At 34.2% G+C, this 20,509-nt stretch overlaps 3 protein-coding genes across 6 annotated transcripts; 2 read left to right on the forward strand and 1 right to left on the reverse strand.

Moving 5' to 3' along the window:
• Nucleotides 1-224: 224 nt before the first annotated feature.
• Scm (Polycomb protein Scm) lies at nt 225-11,886 on the reverse strand. 2 transcript variants are annotated; one of them, XM_076772879.1, is made up of 9 exons: nt 11,651-11,886; nt 11,219-11,503; nt 10,919-11,142; nt 10,274-10,841; nt 9,738-9,926; nt 9,076-9,645; nt 8,556-8,710; nt 7,985-8,096; nt 225-778 (listed from the first exon to the last, which is right to left on the reverse strand). In XM_076772879.1, the coding sequence occupies exons 1-9, from the start codon at nt 11,676-11,678 to the stop codon at nt 705-707; spliced, it is 2,205 nt and encodes a 734-aa protein (XP_076628994.1). In that variant the 5' UTR covers nt 11,679-11,886; the 3' UTR covers nt 225-704. The 2 variants fall into 2 exon arrangements, with proteins under 2 accessions (XP_076628994.1, XP_076629003.1); XM_076772888.1 differs by having other exon boundaries at nt 245-778; nt 7,934-8,096.
• Nucleotides 1,933-5,495, forward strand: LOC143345598 (phosducin-like protein 3). The gene is made up of 4 exons (XM_076772947.1): nt 1,933-2,146; nt 2,304-2,482; nt 4,710-4,911; nt 5,082-5,495. The coding sequence occupies exons 2-4, from the start codon at nt 2,306-2,308 to the stop codon at nt 5,348-5,350; spliced, it is 648 nt and encodes a 215-aa protein (XP_076629062.1). The 5' UTR covers nt 1,933-2,146; nt 2,304-2,305; the 3' UTR covers nt 5,351-5,495.
• Nucleotides 11,887-12,730: 844 nt separating the features above from the next.
• Nucleotides 12,731-19,743, forward strand: Pcif1 (Phosphorylated CTD-interacting factor 1). 3 transcript variants are annotated; one of them, XM_076772910.1, is made up of 6 exons: nt 12,731-12,946; nt 13,565-13,866; nt 14,032-14,187; nt 15,154-15,293; nt 15,730-17,094; nt 17,231-19,743. In XM_076772910.1, exons 2-6 carry the CDS (start codon nt 13,612-13,614, stop codon nt 17,499-17,501), a joined length of 2,187 nt encoding a protein of 728 aa, XP_076629025.1. In that variant the 5' UTR covers nt 12,731-12,946; nt 13,565-13,611; the 3' UTR covers nt 17,502-19,743. The 3 variants fall into 3 exon arrangements, with proteins under 3 accessions (XP_076629025.1, XP_076629035.1, XP_076629016.1); XM_076772920.1 differs by having other exon boundaries at nt 13,573-13,866; XM_076772901.1 differs by having other exon boundaries at nt 13,584-13,866.
• The last annotated feature ends 766 nt before the right edge of the window (nt 19,744-20,509 follow it).

Consider the following 20,509-nt stretch of genomic DNA (forward strand, 5'->3'; position numbering starts at 1 on the left):
TCGTCCGACATATTTTCAATAACATTCTCTGTCGGTTGACGTATGGATTTCATTTTTTAATTATTTCTCGAGATATGATTAATAAACGTCGTTGAAAGAATCATTTTTTATAAGCTGCTATAATTTTATTAGCTTATTAGTTAACTTATTTTGTAGTTAGAACGTAACAAAATTCAAATATTGTTTTTAGTTTCAAAACACCTTAACTCCGAAGAGAAATTCATGAAACAAAAACTTGTTGTATATTTGAAAATATATATTAAATATATATAATCATATCAAATGAAAATAAAGCGTTTCTTTGAAAATTAATACGTAAAACTTTCTTCGTAACGGTCAATATATCAACGTCATATTCCGCCATTTTTTTTCTACGGTATACGCGGTACCGTAACATCAGTAACTTCCAATAAGATTCGCCGCCAGGTAATCGCTTCGTTGTTACAATGGGATAATGGTCGTTTCGACGTCTTAGAAAAGAATAGCAACACGCGTAACAAAGGACAAGACATAGCACGAGTCAGTACTCGAATAGAATTGGCTAAGAGGTACCTAGCTGAAAAATGGGCAACATCGCCGCTGCAACTGCCTACCTCTCAGGGCTCAACCTAAAGTAGTCTTAGGATACCTAGGCACGAGCACGGTTCTATGCTAGTTCCCACAATAAAAGATCTGGTGTTGTCATCTAGCGGTGGCGAGGTGTATCAGAGCCGGAACGTATACGAGCAGACCTTAGACCTTATGAATTTTCGTGGCCCAATCTGACTGCTATACCGACCTGAAAATTCAGAAGTGATTTTAACGTCCTCTGCTCATGGGTGGCGGTCAGTTGAGAAACTATTCACTGAATTAGTATAGATAGACAAACAGCTGTAGTTGTGAGTGTGTGTGTGTGTGTGTGTAAATACATGCGAATTGACTATGGGACGGATTGAAAAAGGCAATCCAGTGTTATTAGTCGGCAGACCGGTGCCCAAAGAAAACTAACCATCTACTTACACACACTAATGTGTAATGTGCTAATGAGTCCAGCACTACCTCGAGCCCTCCCCCCCTGCTCAGGAACCTTGAGGTATCCATAAGAATTTCTCCACATTAAAAAAAAAGGGACGCTTCGAGGAACACTAAGCTTTTCCTGTTGCAATCCTCCCCCTGCACTGATTACTAACTTCTCACTGATCTGCCCCAAATAACTATTAGGAATTACTCGCATCTTTTCCGACCGAAAGCAACGTTCGATCAATCGAACCGTCGTCAATACCCTCGTGCTTGGTGTACGGGTGACCCATCAGTAATGGTGTCACCTGACTACTGCTCGACACCATTAGCACTACCAATGCTTACAATTAGGTTAGTTGAAGTATACCTATCGAGCATAGTTGCCCCGGCCCGTATCCTACGAAAGGATCTAATGTAGTCTATTGCATAGATAGCAGTAGTTAGACGTCAATTTGATGTATTCCATTTTGCAAAAATGAATTAGAGGGGAATAAAAAAAGGCAACAAGGGTGTGGATGTTTTAATATGCAGCGTGTGGTGATATTACAAGAAAATAACGATTTTTTCTATTTCCCCCCAATGAAAGAGACATTCCCGTGATTTCCAATTTTCGAAATTTCTTTCTCATTATGGTACTTTCTTTATACCTACATAGGTTGGAAAGTGAAAATGCTCAGGCAGTCGGGACTCGAAATCGTATGTCGATTGTCACGAGGTCGGATTTCAGTTGGTGCAAGGTCAAGAAGAAAAGGTTCACACTCGCCTTCTTTCGCGATTTCTCAAAGTTGAGCAAAGTACCGAACTCACATACACGCGATCTGTGCGGTAGCATGTTTCTGTTTTCCCCACCACTCTGTTACGCGTTAAAGAAAGTTCGTCGTTAGTAATGTCGTCGTCGATGTCCTGAATCACACCAAATATGGCTACATTGCTTTCCCATCGCTCCGCTAGGCGCTATAGCAAATTCATCGTTGCTAGTGTCGTTCTTCGTGCACTCATTCTGTCAAATCTGGCCACACTGATCACATTAATACTGTCATCAACATAATATCAACAACAATTTGAAACATTGAATAATTCGAATTTATCTAAATTTTCCAATATATATATTTATTCAATTGCGCAGTAAATATCATTGATCCTAGCGGTGAGTATTATTGATATTTCTCTCAATTTTGATTAATTTTTGTGTATAGATCGTTCCATAACCTCTACAAATTTTACTTTTAAACAAATTTCTCTGAATTTCGATTAATTTATATTTAGATCGTTTCATTGCCTCTAAAAATTTTACTTTTAAACAGGAATGGAGTCCGTTTTACAGCAAAAAGTGATCGACGCGACGCATTGCGTCGAAAAGCAATTGGACGCCGAATTAGAAAAATTGGACAATTTGGATATCGGCGATTTCGAAAAATTGCGTGAAAATCGCCTGAAACAGTTGAAAACACTCCAACAACAGAAGCAAAACTGGCTGTCCTTGGTAATTTCTATTTATTTAATCATATTTGCATACAAGAAAATCCTATAACAAATGACTATGACCTCATGTAACCCATGTCGCAAGCATAATCATACATAAAATCTCGAACTTCTGTAACAGGATATAGTTAGAGGTCAATATGACATGGACTGCTCTTATTGTCTGTATAGAATGAGGGATGAACCCTATTGCATAGAGACAAAATATTTGTGGCTGACCAAACAAACCTAACACTTGTATAATTCAAGAACTATAATTAAGTTTAATTGTGTTTAGAAAAGAATCACTCATTCAATATAAAACACTCAGTTTTAATATCACCAATAAAAGATTAAAGTCTTGACATTCTTTCATATTGCACATCTCAATAAAGCTTACCCCTCTAAATAGTATTTTCTTAGTCCTGCATACATTGGTCATTCACACAGAACATACTCTAATGATTCCTCAACTAAAAGATTACAGACCAAGCAGGTTTGAATCTCATGTATCCTATACCAATTCCTTTTGTATAAAATATTAATCTCCTTGTGGACAGTCAATCTGACCTCAGCTATTAGTCTAATAAAGGGTAGAGGTAGAGCCAGTGTGTGATATTCTTTTGGTCCCAACATATAGGAATTCTCAAGGTCACTATATATCAAATATTAGCTTGATATATAAATAATATATTTTAAGGCCTTTGATATCTCAGGAATTTCTGAATCAATCGTTACTGGGCCCTGGAGGGTCCACAAATCAGCAAAGACTACAGTATACATAGCCCTACACAGCTCTATGATCCAATTGAATTAAATAAGTCTCTCCTGTTTGTGCCTGCCTGCCCTTTTAAATTTCATAAATTTTGTTTTTGACAGATTCACCTCCAGCTTCTTCTTAAAGCAATACCTTGACAATGTGTCCAGTTCGTGTTTCAGATCTATAATCCCTCTTAAACAGAACCAGATCGTCGGCAAAAAGTAAAATGTCCACCAGGTCGTCGATCCTCTCGAGACTCCCTTCTCCTTAGAAGAAGTGTATAATATCATATAACAGGGATAGAGAAAACTTTTCTATCCAGAATGTACCCAGATTTTTAATCACGGCTAGGTTAACGAACTCCTTCCGAACCTTAAGAAATGCTTCTTTTAATCTCCAGTTTTTGGTTCTTTGCCAACTCCTGAGTAAACGTTTCATTTCTACCCAAACCACATGATAGTTCTTATCAAACCAAAGTTTATCTCTGTCCTACAATTGGAAATTTGAGGCGAGTCTGTACAGTCCAATATTCATAGTCTCCCTTGTAGTGACTCAGCTATTTTTCTATCTACAGTAGTGCCCTACTTAAGTGACCACGCTCGGGATCGGCCGCGGTCACTTATATGGGTATGGTTATTTCTCAGAATTTAACGGAGATAAGGAAAGAGGATAAGTGCGAATAAGATACAACAGCTGGCACCCAAAACCATATATACATTGTATCGATAGCGACCGGCGTCAAGTTACACTCGACACGCTCGATGTTCGAAGCCGCTTGGCTTCTAGGAATTAGTGGGGATAACCGCAGACATTTAAGTGGGCAAAAATGCTCACTTATGTGGGCACTACTGTAATCGTTCACTGTCATTGATAAGCGATGGTGGACATTCCAAAAGACAATTGTAATAGCCCTCTCCCAATACGTCATCCTAGCTTAGTATAACTACGCTATCCTCGGAGATCTCAGGCCCTAGAACATCTATAGACGTAGTCTCAGCGCCGAGATAAATCGACATTGGAAGGTAATCAGAAAGGCTCACATCCTCTACCGATAGGTCAGGCAATTTACTAGATTAGTCCAAACCAAGTCTATTACACTAAACCCTTTGACCCCCACAAACATAAAGGCCCCAATCCTATCAGAGATATTCCTACCATTCAATACTATCAGATCAAGGTTCTCAAGTCTATTTAGCAGCAAAATTCCACGGTAATTCCTATTCACCTAACCGTTTTTATGATTTAAGAGACAACAAATGTAAGCTTCAGAGCAAAAATTTCAAGAAGAGTAAAAAAAACTCAACATTGGTCAATTTATAAAAGCAAATTGAAGAAAACTGGTCAGATTAAGAAATTTTTGAGCTCATTTGTCTCTGCTTATCATTGTTCAGTTGAAACTGCTGCAATTTAGATAATGATCCAAGCAATAATTTCTTCAAACAGTACCCTAATAAACCAATCTTTAAAGCAAGATCGTGCTTCATTCTAGGGCCATGGAGAATATTCTGAGGTGTATGATGAAAAAGAATTTTTCGAAGTGTCGAAAAAGTCAGAAAATATAGTTTGTCTGTTTTACAAAGACGATTCGCCAAGATGCAAAATAGCGGATCATCATCTAAAAATTCTTGCGAGAAAACACGTGGAAGCAAAGTTTTGCAAACTAAACGTCCACCGATGTCCATTTTTAACTGGTAATTTCCAACCATCCATTATTTTTGAAATTTTGATCATTCAAAAATCAATAGAAACGATATATTGTTTTTGTTTCCAATGAATTTATTTAAAGTAGAGCATAAATTAGAAGAAAATAATGTGTCATTCCTTGAACAGAAGCATCAATATTAATATTTATCGTTTCCAGAACGTCTGAAAATCAAAATTATTCCAACAATCGCTCTGATTTTAAATAGCAAGACCACAGACTATATTGTGGGATTCACTGACTTGGGAAATCGTGATGACTTTTCTACGGAAACCTTAGAATACAGAATTTCCCTCTCAGGTGTGATAAAAATGGACGATAATGTTTATTTAGAAAACAAGAAAACACCATGGTTGTCGCATGTTTCGAAACCAAAAACTATCAGAGCCGCGAATTCCTTAAACTCTGATGATTCTGACATTGATTAAAAATATTTTCAACAATTGTTTTTACAAATTTGACATATTATTGTTTAAATTTGTATTGAATCGACTAATCTCGTTTAGAATTAAATCTAAGTCCACTTGTAACGATTTCGATTTTGATTAATAAAAAAAGGGTCACAATTATTAATTGAGGGATTGTATTTTAATATATAAAATATATATGGTTATTGTTTAGTGCTAATTATAAAATATTGTCAATTACAAAATATTATTTTGCTTGCTCTTTCTTATATATATCTATATACATATATAGATTTCTTTGTTAACAATTTACTTAGTGATAGAATAATACTAAATCAATTTCAAATATTTCTTCGCAACGAAATTCGAGAAAATAAAAATATACAAACTTTTCTAAATCGTAACAAAAAAATTATGTAAAAAAAATTTTTTTTTTCAGAACTAATAATTTATATCATTTATATTATTTATGTGTCAACGTTATATGAACATTAAACAAATATTAAAATAGTAAACAATGTGAAATAAAAATAATGACTTTAGAAAAGAATTTTTGAATTTTATTTGATAGTGAAATATTGAAAAATAAAAAATTCTATTTTATTGATCAAAGTTTAATGACTGTGTTATTAATTTTTGATATCATTAGAGCTAGAAAATGTTCGATAAAACAATAGATAACTCGTTACATTGCTTTATTTTACAGTAAGGTTCGATATATGGCGTTTAACAACATTATTTTTTTCAAATTCTCGCTTTAATCTCAAGATAATATGATCGAGAATATGTTTTAATGTTATTATACTAATTATCCTACCTGTATACGTAAATAATTTCTTGCATATAAAGGATGTCGCCATTAAAATAGGTCGTCCGAACAATTTGTTTATTTTTTACGATAGAACGAATTTATTATATAAAATAAATAACTTTCGTATTGTAAAATAATTTTAAACTCAAGTTTTTTTTCTATTGTTGAAATGTTTTTTCTATTATAAATGATTTTAAAACAACTACATATGACGGTCACCGGTGACCACCATGTTTAAAGGTTATGTTGTCCGACATCGTTGTGTACGTCTCGATCTCTATTACACATCATGATTTAAAAATATTTAGTTCCATTTTAAAAGATAATTGCTTCTGTTTCATAATATTAGTCTTTTCGAATTCAAGAAGACAATCAATATAATAATTGGTCTTCTATCGTCGGAAGCAGGCAAATTATTCAAATGACCTTCACCCTGCATGTATATACAAGAAATTAGTGTTTTTTTAGTTTTAGAACGAATTTAGTGAGAAAATATTCTGTTTCTTACAATAGTATACATTTAATATCTAACCTTTGATAATTATAATTATGCAATGTATCACAGAGATAATTTTGCATACATTAATAATTGTCATATATATATGTACACGTCGAAATAAGAATAATATTTATACTATAGCTAACGCACTATTTAATGTGCATTTATTATTATTATTATTACATTTAAACGTAAATTAATTGGAGGTATGGAAATAGTCTAGAAAAAAAGTCTTTAAAAAATTATTTAAATCATATTATAATGCCCCTGCCTAATGCTTATTTAATTATTTGTGAAAGTCTTTTATCGAATTAAAAAAAAATTGTTTGCACGAAAGTATAAAGATTTATCTACAAATAATAATTAATTGCAAGCACATGACACAATTCGTATTGATTTAAATTAAATTTGATTAGAAAAAACATAAAATAAAAAAGAAAAACTGTGTTCCATTAGGCATTTATTAATTAAATATAATTAAAAAAATGAATGAGGTGATGAAGAAAAGTAAAAAAAGAGAGAAAAATTATGTTTTATTTGGTGTTCGTTAATAAAATTTAATTGAAAATTGAATAATGTGATAAAGAAATATAAAAAAAAAAATTCAATTTGATTAAAAAAAAAAAAGAAAGAAAAACTATATTTCATTAGGAATTTATTTATTAATTTAAAAATTGGATAAGGCGGTGTAGAAGCATAATATTCTTCCATCGAATTCGAAGAATTTTGTTGTTAATAATACTTTGAATTGTTCGTGAATGGTATTTATAAACTTTAAAAAAAAAAAATGGTGAGATTGCTTAAGCTTAAAAAAAATTACTTTAAGCTGTTAGTATAATCGTTGCACGATTAGAAGGATTCCATAAAAATTTAATAGATCTTAAACGTGTATAATTAATAAAACAGAACGTTGTTAATTACACTTTGTACATATATATCCGGTTTTTTTTTTATTATTATTATTATTAAAACGTCAAGCTTCAGCTTAATCAGGTTTAAAAAAAACTATTAAAATATTTTCACATCTATGTAACTGAGCTAATAAAAAATTTCTGAGAGTCCGAGAACCATGATTTAAATAGTAAACTAACTTAAGACTTTGATTTGTTTCTCTTAATCTCTAAGTTGAATTGATAAAATGAATAGCTTTCGAAAGATTATAACCAATATATTCACATTATTTTAACAACTTACACATATATATGTCTCTCTCTCTCTCGCTCTCTCTTTCATTCTGCGCGTGCGGCGCGTGTGTTCTCTCTAGTTATTTAAGTATTATGTTAATTTAACTCACTATACATGCGTTTTGATGGTCGATAAAGTCATAGAAGCATATGTCTTCTACCTTTTATGCGATTCACCAAATTGCAGATTTTCAATGCTGGACCAAGCTTCAATCCCATATATTTCATCATCATATCCGAATTTAGTAGCAGCAAGGCTTTTCCATCGATTTCCTGAAAATGACACACCATTATAAACAATACAAAAATTGATAGTTCAATTGTTCATTGTAAAAACAGGCGCTTGCAAATTTTAAAAAGTACACAACAGTGCAATGGGGCGTGTTTTAAAGAATGAAGGATCCACCAGGATACGGATCAGCGGAAAGTGAAAACGAATTTTTGTAAAAAAAAATGTTACAAAATTCGAAATACACGTAAAGTTTTTGGATTATAACTAAGTATGGAAGCATTCTCCGGAAAGCTGACTTCTGGTGCGAGAAAGTAGAGTCTGACTTTTGAATGAACCCCCATGGATTGTCATACAATTTTTTTTCTCAAAGTTACAAAGGTTATAAAATGGAGAATTCTGGTATTCGATTTTTGAATTTTTATAAAAAGTATAAAATTCTTTTGTTAATGTTAATATTGGATTGAACAAACATTATTTTTGTTACTGGTATGTATGCTTACGTGCTTTCTAAATAAATCTGCATGCTGTCCCAATGCGGGATCGGTCACACCGATATAATGAATCACGTCTTCGATGGTCCACTCTGCTGGCTCAACGGAAGCTGTTCGGTTCATAGAACTTTCTGACTGAGTTGTGCTTGTTGCAGCTTCCAGTTCTGTTTATAATAGTAGTATAATGATATTTAGTTAACTAATGACGAAAACTATTTACAATACTTAATTTTTATTAGCGTAGTTTTTGAGTTTGATATATTTTTTTCGAATTACTCTATAGCACATTAAAGAATCCAAAAATTGTTAATATTTATCGAAATTTCTATTTTATGATATTACTTTTTCATTTTTAGTTTACTGCATCCTGACTACTATAGAATATTAAACATGTAACCATGTTCTCGATACCGAAAAGTCAATTTTTCAACTGTTGCGATACCGAAAAATTGTTAATTTTCGAACTATTGTAATTTTGTTAATTACAGATAGATTTTTTTTTTCTTTAATTAAATCTCATTTGCTTTACCTGGAACAGATTTCCTGGGTTGTTTTGGTGCGGTGGCCGCGGAAATCGTAGAATTATTCAAACCGGTCACAGTATTTTGTTGTATCTGTTGCTGTTGAATACTAGACGACAACGTTTGCTGATTCTGGCACCCCCATCTTCTTTTCTCGGTCGTGGTATTATTAATCACCACAGAACCGTTAACTGATTCTTCGGTATTTGTGGACTGTGGTTGCTGAGCATTCGGGCATTTATTGCACGGCTCTTTCCTTCTGAACAAAAGATGCTCGCATGCACAAAGGTCCTCCAGTTGTCGCCTAACGTATATATAAAAATCCTCTTCCTCCATAAATATTGGTAACCTAACAGAAGTAGGTTTACTCTCTAAAATTAAGCTCACGGTTTCTCCTTCACCACGTTTTAATAAGCTTAGCATTTGTCTTGGACTCATTGCTGCCATCAGGAAAGCTTGAAATATATCTCTGGTTACATTTAATATGGGACCGGTGCCGAACTGTGCTGGCATTGCTTTTACTTTACGAGGATCAAAGTAAGGACCACATGTGCAATTATGGTTTACATAAATTGTAACTGTAATACAACAGAAGTAATGAGTCAAAAAACAATAAGTAAGCAACAAAGATATGTGACTTGGTATATATATGGTTAAAAAAAATGCATACCATTCTCTATGGAATGTGGTTTTGTGTTGGACGTACTGGTGTCTGGTTCGGTAGCTGGCTGCGGCGGAGCACTGGAACCTGCAGGGCTTACTAGTGCCACAGCTGGCTCTCCGTTACTTCCTCCACCTGATATCGCCATCACTGGGAGTACGTTACTGGTCCGCGACTTAAATCTATTGGGCCCTGTCGCTGAGAAATATTCAAATACATTAAATGTTTCATTCTTTAGTAGCTAAACGTTTAAAATTTTATTTGCAAATAACCAATAATATATACAATAATAATACTAATAGGTTGAAGTAGTTTTATTGTTTTGTTTGTATGGGAATATTTTTATTGATGAGTATTGTGGTTTGGGAAATTAATTCACAGCCCACCAAAATTATAGTTTGAGAATTGAAAACAACTAAACTTCCCTTCAAACTCAATTCTTCAATTCTCTAAACCACAATATGAATTTATAAAAATATTCCTACTCAAAGAAAACAGCCAAAATACCAATCCCAATTAAAACAACACTATAATTAAATACTCACATTTCTGCCTTGGTGGTTGCAATGGATGACCACTCTTGAAGCACCATCCAGCAGGAAAGATATCCCTAGAGTCAAATCGACACCAGTAATCAAAAGCTCCTCTCCAACCATCAAACGTAATATGAATCATATCATCCTTCACTGCTCCAACAGTTGCTGTACAAATCAACTGTGGATTTTTTTTATCGATAGCCTCCAACTTATGCCCAACTTCAAACATATTTGATCGTGGTGTCTTAGGTTCTCGCTTGAAAACCTTAGCAGGCGCCATTTCAGCACCATTTAGAGTTTTTAAAAGGAACATTGGCCAACTGGAAGCATTCATACGAAAGCCCAATGGAGGCTGCAACATTCCACCAGACTTTTCGCAATGGCCAATCGGGTGAATCTCGTTACTGTCGACCAATCTCCAAAAATCATTTTTATTATCTGATCCATCCAATCTTAGTCTCAATCTTGGTCCTAGGACTCCAACAACTGTTGCAATACAAGTCGAAGTCAAATTTCTAGGATCCAATGCTTCTAATTTCATTCCCATCTTAAACTCGTTGATTGATGGAACTTCATGCTGGAAAAATTTCAATATTACAATTCGTTACAATTCAAATTTCTTTGCATATTTATCTTTGTTAACTTTAATTTAACCTGTTTGAAACACTCGATCGGAGCAGCTTGACTGTTTGTTTCTTTTAAATAGAGGTCCCAGTCAAAGGTTTGGTATGTTTCATACTGGAATGGACCACTGGAGGTGGACGGAGGATGCGAAACAGTTGAATGGTTGGAAAACTGAGTCGTGGAGGGAACATTGTTCCCAGCAAGCAATCCTGATGGTGAAAGGGAAGGTGCAGGCGAAGACTGGTCCCTGTTGCCTACAAAAACAAAGACAATTTCTCAAAAAACTTGATTTGTTTGAATAATAAACTTCATTAAAGTTTTTTTACTAACTCTTTTTCGTGTCAGTTTGGACCTCCTTCTTCTGGTGCTTATTCAAGCAGAACGACGAGCAAAAATCTTTTGTAGGTCCATCCTTCTGTTCCAATCTGACCGGCGCACCTCTGATCACATTATCGCACTGGACACATGCACCACGCACGTATGCTTTGCGGAATTCTGACAGACAGGTCTCTGAACAAAATTCTTTTTTACCATGCTGGGTCGGGAGAACGTATTTCAAGGGTTGTTTGGTCTCTCCGCACCAGGTGCAAGAGTTTTTTGATTTTGGTGGTCTTCCTGGACATATTTTCAAAAATTTACATTGGTTTTAAAATTAATATAAGTGGATTGGATGAATAATCTGTTTGGGGAGAAAATGAATTGTGAGAATTAGAATTAGAATCAAGTGGGAAAAGGTTGGGAATATTTAGGATCGTTGTATACCTCGCATTTTGCTTTGCGTGGACGACATAGTACTTCATAGAAAGACGATAGTTTAGTATCGATATTTACTGCATAACGATTATTTTAGTTTCGTGAAATAATGGAGGACATCTGAGCGTCTATTAATGAAATCGATTTAGAAAACATTATCCGACTTTCGTTCGACAAAAGTTTAACTTTCCGCGCTCCGTTTTACACATCACACGTATATTCGTTAAAGTTATTATGTCAAGCCGCCATATTGGTTTGATTTGACCGCGCAATCCTTCGATTATGATAGTAATGATAGAAAGGAATCATTAAATAAATATTCTCTACGAAATATGAGCAATTTAATATTTATAAATAAAGGATTAATGAGTAATGGGAGATTTGCTTAATAATTGTTTGAAAATTTGTATAATTAGAAATAAATAGTGAATATTTAATATTAAATTTTTAACAACTTAGACAAAATTTCGATTTTTGGGTATTGAAAAATATCAAATTTTAGAAACGGTGCTTTGCAATTTGTACTAATAATCGACCCATCTTATTGCGTATGTTAAAAATGCACCATATTTGTTTAATGCGCATAACGACTGCGCAGAATTCTTTTACCGCGTAAAACCAACCAATAAAAAAATAATTATGATGAAGCTTTTCCTAAAAAAAATGACGTCAAATTTATGTTTTTAATCGACTATTATAAAAAACTTAACTTTTATTACAAGTAAAATACAATTTTTTCTTTGAAAATTATCTATTCGAAAACTTGTATTGTAAATAAAATTAAATCGAATTTCAAACATTCGATTCTTGCGTTCGATGTTCCTAACATATTTTTGCAACGAAATTTTCTAATAATTACTAGAAATAGTAAATGCATACAAAATATTATATTATATCGATGTTTCGCACGAGATTGCATAGTGTTCGTTGTGAACGAAGCTTCAACCCATTATCTCTTCCTTGAAAATTATGTCGAAAATTGGTATCGTAAATAAACTCGAATCGACTTTCGAACACTCGATTTTTACGTTTCCATGTTTCTAACCTATTTCTGCAACGAACATTTGTATTCATTACTAGAAGTATTGAATACAAACAAAATATTGTTCTATATCGATGTTTCAGACGATTGTAGCTTGAACAGTGATCGTTGTGGACGAAGCTTAAACTCATTATAGTCAAAGATTTCAGTTCGAGCAAATGGTATCTCGCGGGTGGAGGTCGTTGCGTCAAATTTCACAAATCATGAATGAATTCTAACTTTCGTCGCGTAATTGTCACGAATTCGGCCCGTTTTCCATCCTGGTAAGTCCTGGATATTTAATTATCAACTTTTCGACCATTTTTTAGATCCATTGCGTCTTGGAAAATCGCAAATATCTCGAACCTTTCCGCACCATGTAAACAAACACCGAATTTCCAAATGTTTACATAGAGTTTCTCTTTATTCGCCTTTTTAAACTTAATGGAACATTTTCAAACGAAATTAACTTTTGCAATTTATTTAACGTTTTACAAAGGTATACCTAAAGCACGCAAAAATACTATTTCCCAGAGCAAAAGGAAAACGTTTTCCACTGATGATTCTGGAATATTTCTTCTTGACTAGCAACAGACGCTAAATTATTCAATCGAAACTACCTTTTTGTCAACGAATACGAATGCAAGCTTTTACACAGCATGTTTCTCACCCAACACACAAAATTTTATATATCAATATATCAATAGAACAATTTGATACCATTAAATTTTCCAATTCATTTAATGTTTTGCAAATATAGAACGTTTCTTAAAACATGCAAAAACAGTATTCCCCAGATTGAAAGGAAAACGTTTTTTCTTGTTGATCCTGGAATATTTCTTATTGTCTAATGACAGAAGCCAAATTATTCAACTGAAACTGTCTCTGTATTGATAAATAAGAATGCAAGGTTGTGCGCAGCGTGTTTCTACTTAACACACACTGAACAATGAACGAGGTCAGCGGAGGGAAACAAGATATTGCTAATGCCCCCACGTGGGAAACTTTATCTGGACAATCTGCATCTTCTTTCTCTGCTATGCACCATCACCATCAATCGTTGCAGCAAGATGCAACTCCCACAGTTGCACAAGTGATAGTTCCTACTCCTGTCAAGCTTCAAGCTCCTATGTTAAGCTCCCCGCAGGCTATAGACCACTGTTCGCAACTGGGTCATGTGCAACAGTCAACTTTGCTCGCACAGGTAATAATTTGTTGAAACAGTGTGAAATACTGAATTAGAATTGGAATTAGCATATAGTTAAAACTAACTATTCATTGAAAAAGTGTGCAATATTAAATCAGAATCAGAATTAGAATTGGATTTGACATATGATTTTTATTAGTGTTCTTTTATTTGTGGTTGAAGGGTACACCTCCAGGAAGTTTTGCAGAATCAGAACTTTCGCCAGAGTTGCAGCAGCAAGGATGGAAGAAGTTCTGGAGCAAACGAGAGAATCGACCGTACTTTTGGAATAAGTTAACTGGAGAGTCGCTGTGGGTCGTTCCACCTTTGAAACCTCAGGTATATAAAAACTTAGTACAGAGTTGTGTATGTAATTATAGTACTGAGTAAAATTTTTGATATTTTGAAGTTTTGAATAGGGTTCTTAGTGTGATTGATGAGTTTGTTAGTTTTAAAATGATTGAGAAAAGTATTTAAGAACCTAATCTGTCTGTAGTATACAGCTTTACTTTGAATTTTTTAATGTTTTGAACTTTCGAGGAAAGATTATTTTCTAATTTTACTAACACAATATAATTTAAGTTTCTCTGGAACTTTTATTAATCGAAAATATAAAATGATTGTTAAAATAAAACATTTTGTAAACCGTTGGCCGACCAGCCACCATACATTGTATGTTAGACGCGACCGCGAGCCGCGGGAAGAACCTTTTATGTCGCGCCGCGCGATTATCGACAAAGTCCTTTTAGAGGTGCCGATTCGCCGCCGATGACGAAATGTTAGGACAATCGAGCGTTAGTCTTGTCCCGGCCGACATCGAGTCAAGTCGAATAAACTGTTATATTTAAATTCGGTCTTCTGCACTGTACCTTAGCACAAATCCCGGCCATCCCCTTACAATTTATAGCAAAATTAAAGTGTTAATAATGATGGGATCAATATCAGTATCAATTTTATTAATACTATTTTATAAATTTTGATCTGGTATTGATAGATATCAAAAACGTCAATATTGAAAGAAATCTTTCAAAAGAAAGAAAACTTTCAAACCCTTATCTTCTATAAACGAGAAAGGTTGAAAATCAGTCGCAATTAATTCAAAATTAATTGGTTGATTTTTTTTTTTTCTTTTAAGTGTTAATATAGAAACTAAATTCAGAATACAAAAGAAATAATTTTAAAGTTAAGAGTTTACTGTCTCATTTGACCCTCAATTATGTATGAGATGGTATGAAAGATCTTAGATGTTAATTAAGTTGTAAAGTTAACATTGACTTGTATATGTCATATATATCTTGATTTAAGTTCGATCCAATTACGGATCCGCTTGGCATCTGCAGTATACAACCAGTTTCTGGGAACGGAGCTATTCCTTCAACGGGGACGGTGAAACGTAGAGCATCGGAGGACAGCATCGTTCCACCTGCGAAAAAATTTGTCCTGGCGTAAGTTTGAGAATCTTGATACCCATGATTATTTATACAGACTGATTCTCTCGTCAGTAGGCTCGAAAGAAATGCTACTGCCTAGACAGCACGGCGATAAAAATCCCGTGTACGTTTACAGTAGTGCATCTGTTTGTTTTCCTCTTACAAATAGTAACTTACATCGTAATTAATTATATTACTATAAACTGATTCGAGAAACTAATATACGTGAACATTTAAACAAAATTATAAATAACGAGCATTGGCACGAATGCTCGGATATGTGTCTACTTATTTTTAATCTAAAATCACCAGAAAAAATTTCCTTGTTAGAAATATTAACTTTGATACTGTAATTAAGCTTCAGTAACTTTTTAAATTCAATCTTTCCTGGTAGAAATAGCGTTAATTTAAATTCCCTAACCTTCTAATCCAAACATTTCTCTTTTAACAGAGGACCCTGGGACCTAGAGATACCAACAAACGTGATAATCTACGAGCGATCACCCTCAAACCTGCCCCACGTGCACCCAGAAGCGGAAGCCCTGCGCTGCGGTCTGCTTTCTAAACTCAGACAATGCTATCAAGAACTATGCCACACTCGTGAATCAATAGATGCTCCTAAAGACTCTTTCAACCGATGGTTAATGGAACGAAAAGTGATCGACTGTGGCTCTGACCCTCTTCTTCCTAGCCAATGTTTCCCAGAAATTTCCATGTCCATGTACAGAGAAATAATGAATGACATCCCAATAAAATTAGTTCGTCCAAAATTCACCGGAGACGCCAGAAAACAGCTCTCCAGGTATGCAGAAGCGGCAAAGAAGATGATAGAATCCCGAGCAGCCTCTTCAGAAAGTAGAAAAGTGGTGAAATGGAATGCTGAGGACACTTTTCAGTGGCTCAGACGAACTGTGGGCGCGACTTTTGATGATTTCCAAGATCGTTTAGCTCATTTAAAACGCCAATGTCAACCACACCTCACCGAAACGGTCAAAGCAAGCGTGGAAGGAATCTGTTTAAAAATTTATCACCTGTCCACGGAGTATGCAAAGAAGGTCAAAGACAAAAACACCCAAATTCTAAAAGACAACAGTTTGGAAAACGTAATTCCCTTGGGGGGACCAGTTAGTACTCAGAGAAAAGTCTGGTGTTACCCTGTGCAATTTTCTTTACCAACCCCCAGACTTCCACAATTGGATTATCTACCAGAACGGGAGCAAACCTTGCTCCGTTTTCATGGAGACACCGTGTGTATTAACAACATGCACCTGGCTAAACTGGAACATCTTTATAGATATAATTGTTTCGATGACAAGAAGTTTGAAATGTTTCTGCCCAGAGTCTGGTGTGTTTTGAAAAGGTACCAAACCTATCTGGGGATAAACGAGGGCCAAGCAACTCAGATGGCGCTGCCTGTCACGGTTTTCGAATGTTTGCAAAGGTCATTTGGGGTCACTTTCGAGTGTTTCGCCTCGCCTTTGAATTGCTATTTCAGGCAGTATTGTTCGGCTTTTGCGGACGTGGATTGTTATTTCGGGTCCAGGGGCCCATTTCTGGACTTCAGGCCCGTCAGTGGGTCTTTCCAGGCCAATCCGCCATATTGTGAAGAATTGATGGAAGCTATGGTGAATCATTTTGAGAGATTGTTGGCCGATTCGACGGAACCTTTGTCGTTTGTGGTTTTCTTGCCAGAGTGGAGGGACCCGGCACCTAACGCTCTCATTAAATTGGAAGGGAGCCATTTTAAGCGGAAACAGGTCGTCGTGCCAGCCATGGAACACGAGTACCGACACGGGTTTCAGCATATATTACCTAAGTATGTTTATTTACATAGTTTATAAAGAGAATGTATTTTCTGGGAAAATAAAAAAGAAAGAGTTATGAAATTATGAATTAAGATATATTAATTATAAATTTAAAAAATTTTAAGAAATTAATCATTTTTATTTCAGAGGCGAAGTTAATATCAGAGCAGCGCACGGGACATTGGTCGTATGGCTTCAAAATGCAGCTGGTGCAGCGCGGTGGGGACCTACGGAGGAGAGGGTGGAAGCGTTGCTGGAAGCATGGCGTCCCGGAAAAGAGAGAGAACGAGACAGACAAGAACTTCTATCACCGCCCAGACAAACTCATCAACCAATACCTTCCACGCCTATTCCTGTTCTAACTACGCCCACAACTCCCACAGTACAGTTACAAACACTGTCCACGCATCCTATGTAACTATCATAAAACGTCTCGAGACTGGAAAGAATTATAATAAGTCCCGTACTTTGATTTCCAAACTCTTTCCTACAAGAAAATCAAATTTTCTATCCCCGGAGAAAAATTGTTAGATATACCGTCCAGAGACGACTTGTTGGCTAGACATTGGTAAGCTGAACAGCACAGGGGCAAGGGGTGCAAGTCGCTCGCTCCATCTAATTTCCACCAAAAAACCTCACTTCTAGCTTCTTAGCAGTCACGCTACATAGCAGTAGAATCTCCATATCCGTGAGAGATACATTTTTGTTCTATTCATCGTTAATATTCTGAGCTTACGACTACACCAATGTCGTTCAATATGTCAAAATCAATATTTATCACGCAATACAATTGTAGTTGCGATTGACTCAGTCAATAATAACAATGCATGTAAGGACAATCATCACTATTGCGCTACGGCCAATCAGCGTGGCTAGTCAAAAAGTCATCTCTCCATGGTACAAATTATCAAATCACTTCCTGAGGACAAGTTTGAACATCGATTTTAGGTAGATTGAGCATGCCTTAATATATACTTTCGTACTGTATTGATCAACGAATTGATTTCGAACACAATGTTTGGATAAATTGCGTAGTTTTAACGATGGAAAAAAATTCGTTGAACCAATCTTGTTTGATTCGGGGGTGGAAATGAATTATGGTAGAGAAAGAATTTTCTAAAGGTCAAATTTTTCAGTAATTCAAGGGCACCAATATTATTTAAAACGAGATTACATATTTTTATGTATGAAATGTTAAAATGAAAACCGTAATATATTGCAACGTTGAACCTTCGAATGACCTTAAATATAAAAAATATTAAAAGTTGTTCGAAAATCATTGACAATTTTATAATCAGATATAATAGTGGAAATCGGGGGAAAATTGGGACTTGAAATATTTCGGTTGCTTTTAATGTGAGAAAATAATATTAGAGGAAAATATTATTTGTTTGGAAAGTTAGAATTTTCTCAAGGTCATAGTTTTTGATGTTTCAACCTTAAAATCTCAAAGAACATGACCTAGATAAAACTTGTTATAATATTTATCCCCTCCCAAACAAATAATATTTTCTCTCGACATTTTAAAAAGAACTATATTAAATCAATACAAATACAATAATTATAACAAACTAACCTTCGAATGATCTTGAATATAAAAAATAGTAAAGATCATCCGAAGGTCATGTGATCTATCGTTGGATTGGCCTCAGTCTCCTTTACACGATAAAAGCATGAAGTTCTATCTAGAAAAAAAAAATTTACGTGTTAAAATAATCGTGTTACGTGATTTTTTTTCTCAAATGCCAAAATTATATAATTTATTCAAACGGCCTGTTTCATACGCCCCGGTCCTGTAAATACGTTTGCAATTTATAACATTCAAACATTATGGTAATTTTAATACGCGCATAAATTTCGTACGCATTACTCGTTTTATTCAAAATAAAACGAACCGTAGTATTTACAAATCGATAAATTCTTTTTTTTGTGATGTTTATTCGTAGAGTGCAATTCCATTAATTATTTCCATAAGAAACGTGAAAAAATTATGTAAAATGTGTGATGATGATGTATCTATTATATAGGTATGAAGAAAGAAGAAAAAAAAACATCATTTGATATAATTAATACAAAAGAAATCACGTTGCGTGGAGACTAATCTTTGTAATAGTGTTAATTGTTGTTAATTGATAAGGAGACTTTGTGGGACGTGATACCTTAGATAGTAGAGGTACTTGCAATGCAAGTAAAAATTGGTACTATCAGTGAAGAGTTATAAACGAATCGTATGTATGCATGTATGTGTGTGTACGCGCGCGTGTGTGTGTGCATGTGTGAGCTCGAGCGTGTAAATAGTGAAATAATACTATATTTACTTGTTTTTAATCGGAAGAATCGCTTCGTATATAATTTCAAGTAATATTCCTTTTTATACCTTGTATCCATGACAATCTTTTCTTTTTTTTAATATAACGAAAGAAATGCGACGGACGTTTCATTTTTTTCTCGGCATATATATTCAGCAGTGCAATATTTTATATAAATCTTCGAATAGAATATTTACAAAGGCTAACGTTGTACAGAAATATACAGTGTTACTCCACTGAAATCGGCCCACACGAATGTTTCACCAATGCAAGTAACTTTCCCTAAGTGGGTGGAGGGCATATGAATGTCAACTTTATTTTCTTAAATAAATTCATATATTTGTTAATGCATCATATGGTGCAAATTGAAATTCCCTGAACAAAAGTACTGAACCACATATGGCGAAAAATCATTAATTTGGAAGATATTTTAATTTTAATAATATTATACTTGTAATGACACGACCCACAATTTTAAAAATTAAAATTATTTTTTAATTGTATATTAAAAAATATATAATTCCATTTGAAAAAAAAAAAATTGTCCACGATGCATCTATTTAAGAAAATTTTACTAACATCGGGTTACATATTCTCCTAAATCATTCAACTACTTCCCGAAACATTTTTTAGTATCGTCAACAGTTTCGAAGATATTCGAGTTTGTCGATTCAAGTGGGTCATTCTGTATATATATTATTTACTCGACGAATTTTTCTTATTTTTTCCGTGTTAATTTTCACTATTTTACACCCGTTTTCGATGAAACATGAATTTACACAATATACTTTGTTGTAAATTCATAATTATTCCGTTTATCTTGTATTAAAAATAAAAAATTTTCATTTTCTTTCGTAGTATTATCAACATACAATTGTTCGTTTTCTCAAACTAATTTTCGATCAACCTCACACTATTAAGAGAAAATCATAAAAATTGATTCCACATTGAACAGGCTTTACTTCATAATAAAATTAATAATTATTTAAGACCATCTTGTATGAATACCGTCGCATTATAATATGTATGAATAGCAATATATGCGGGTAAATTTACTTTACTAATAGAAATTACAAAAAAAATTTGAAACAATTATGTCCAGTAAATTAAAAAAAAT

The sequence above is a fragment of the Colletes latitarsis genome, chromosome 1 (assembly GCF_051014445.1).
Source record: "Colletes latitarsis isolate SP2378_abdomen chromosome 1, iyColLati1, whole genome shotgun sequence".
NCBI lineage: Eukaryota > Metazoa > Arthropoda > Insecta > Hymenoptera > Colletidae > Colletes > Colletes latitarsis.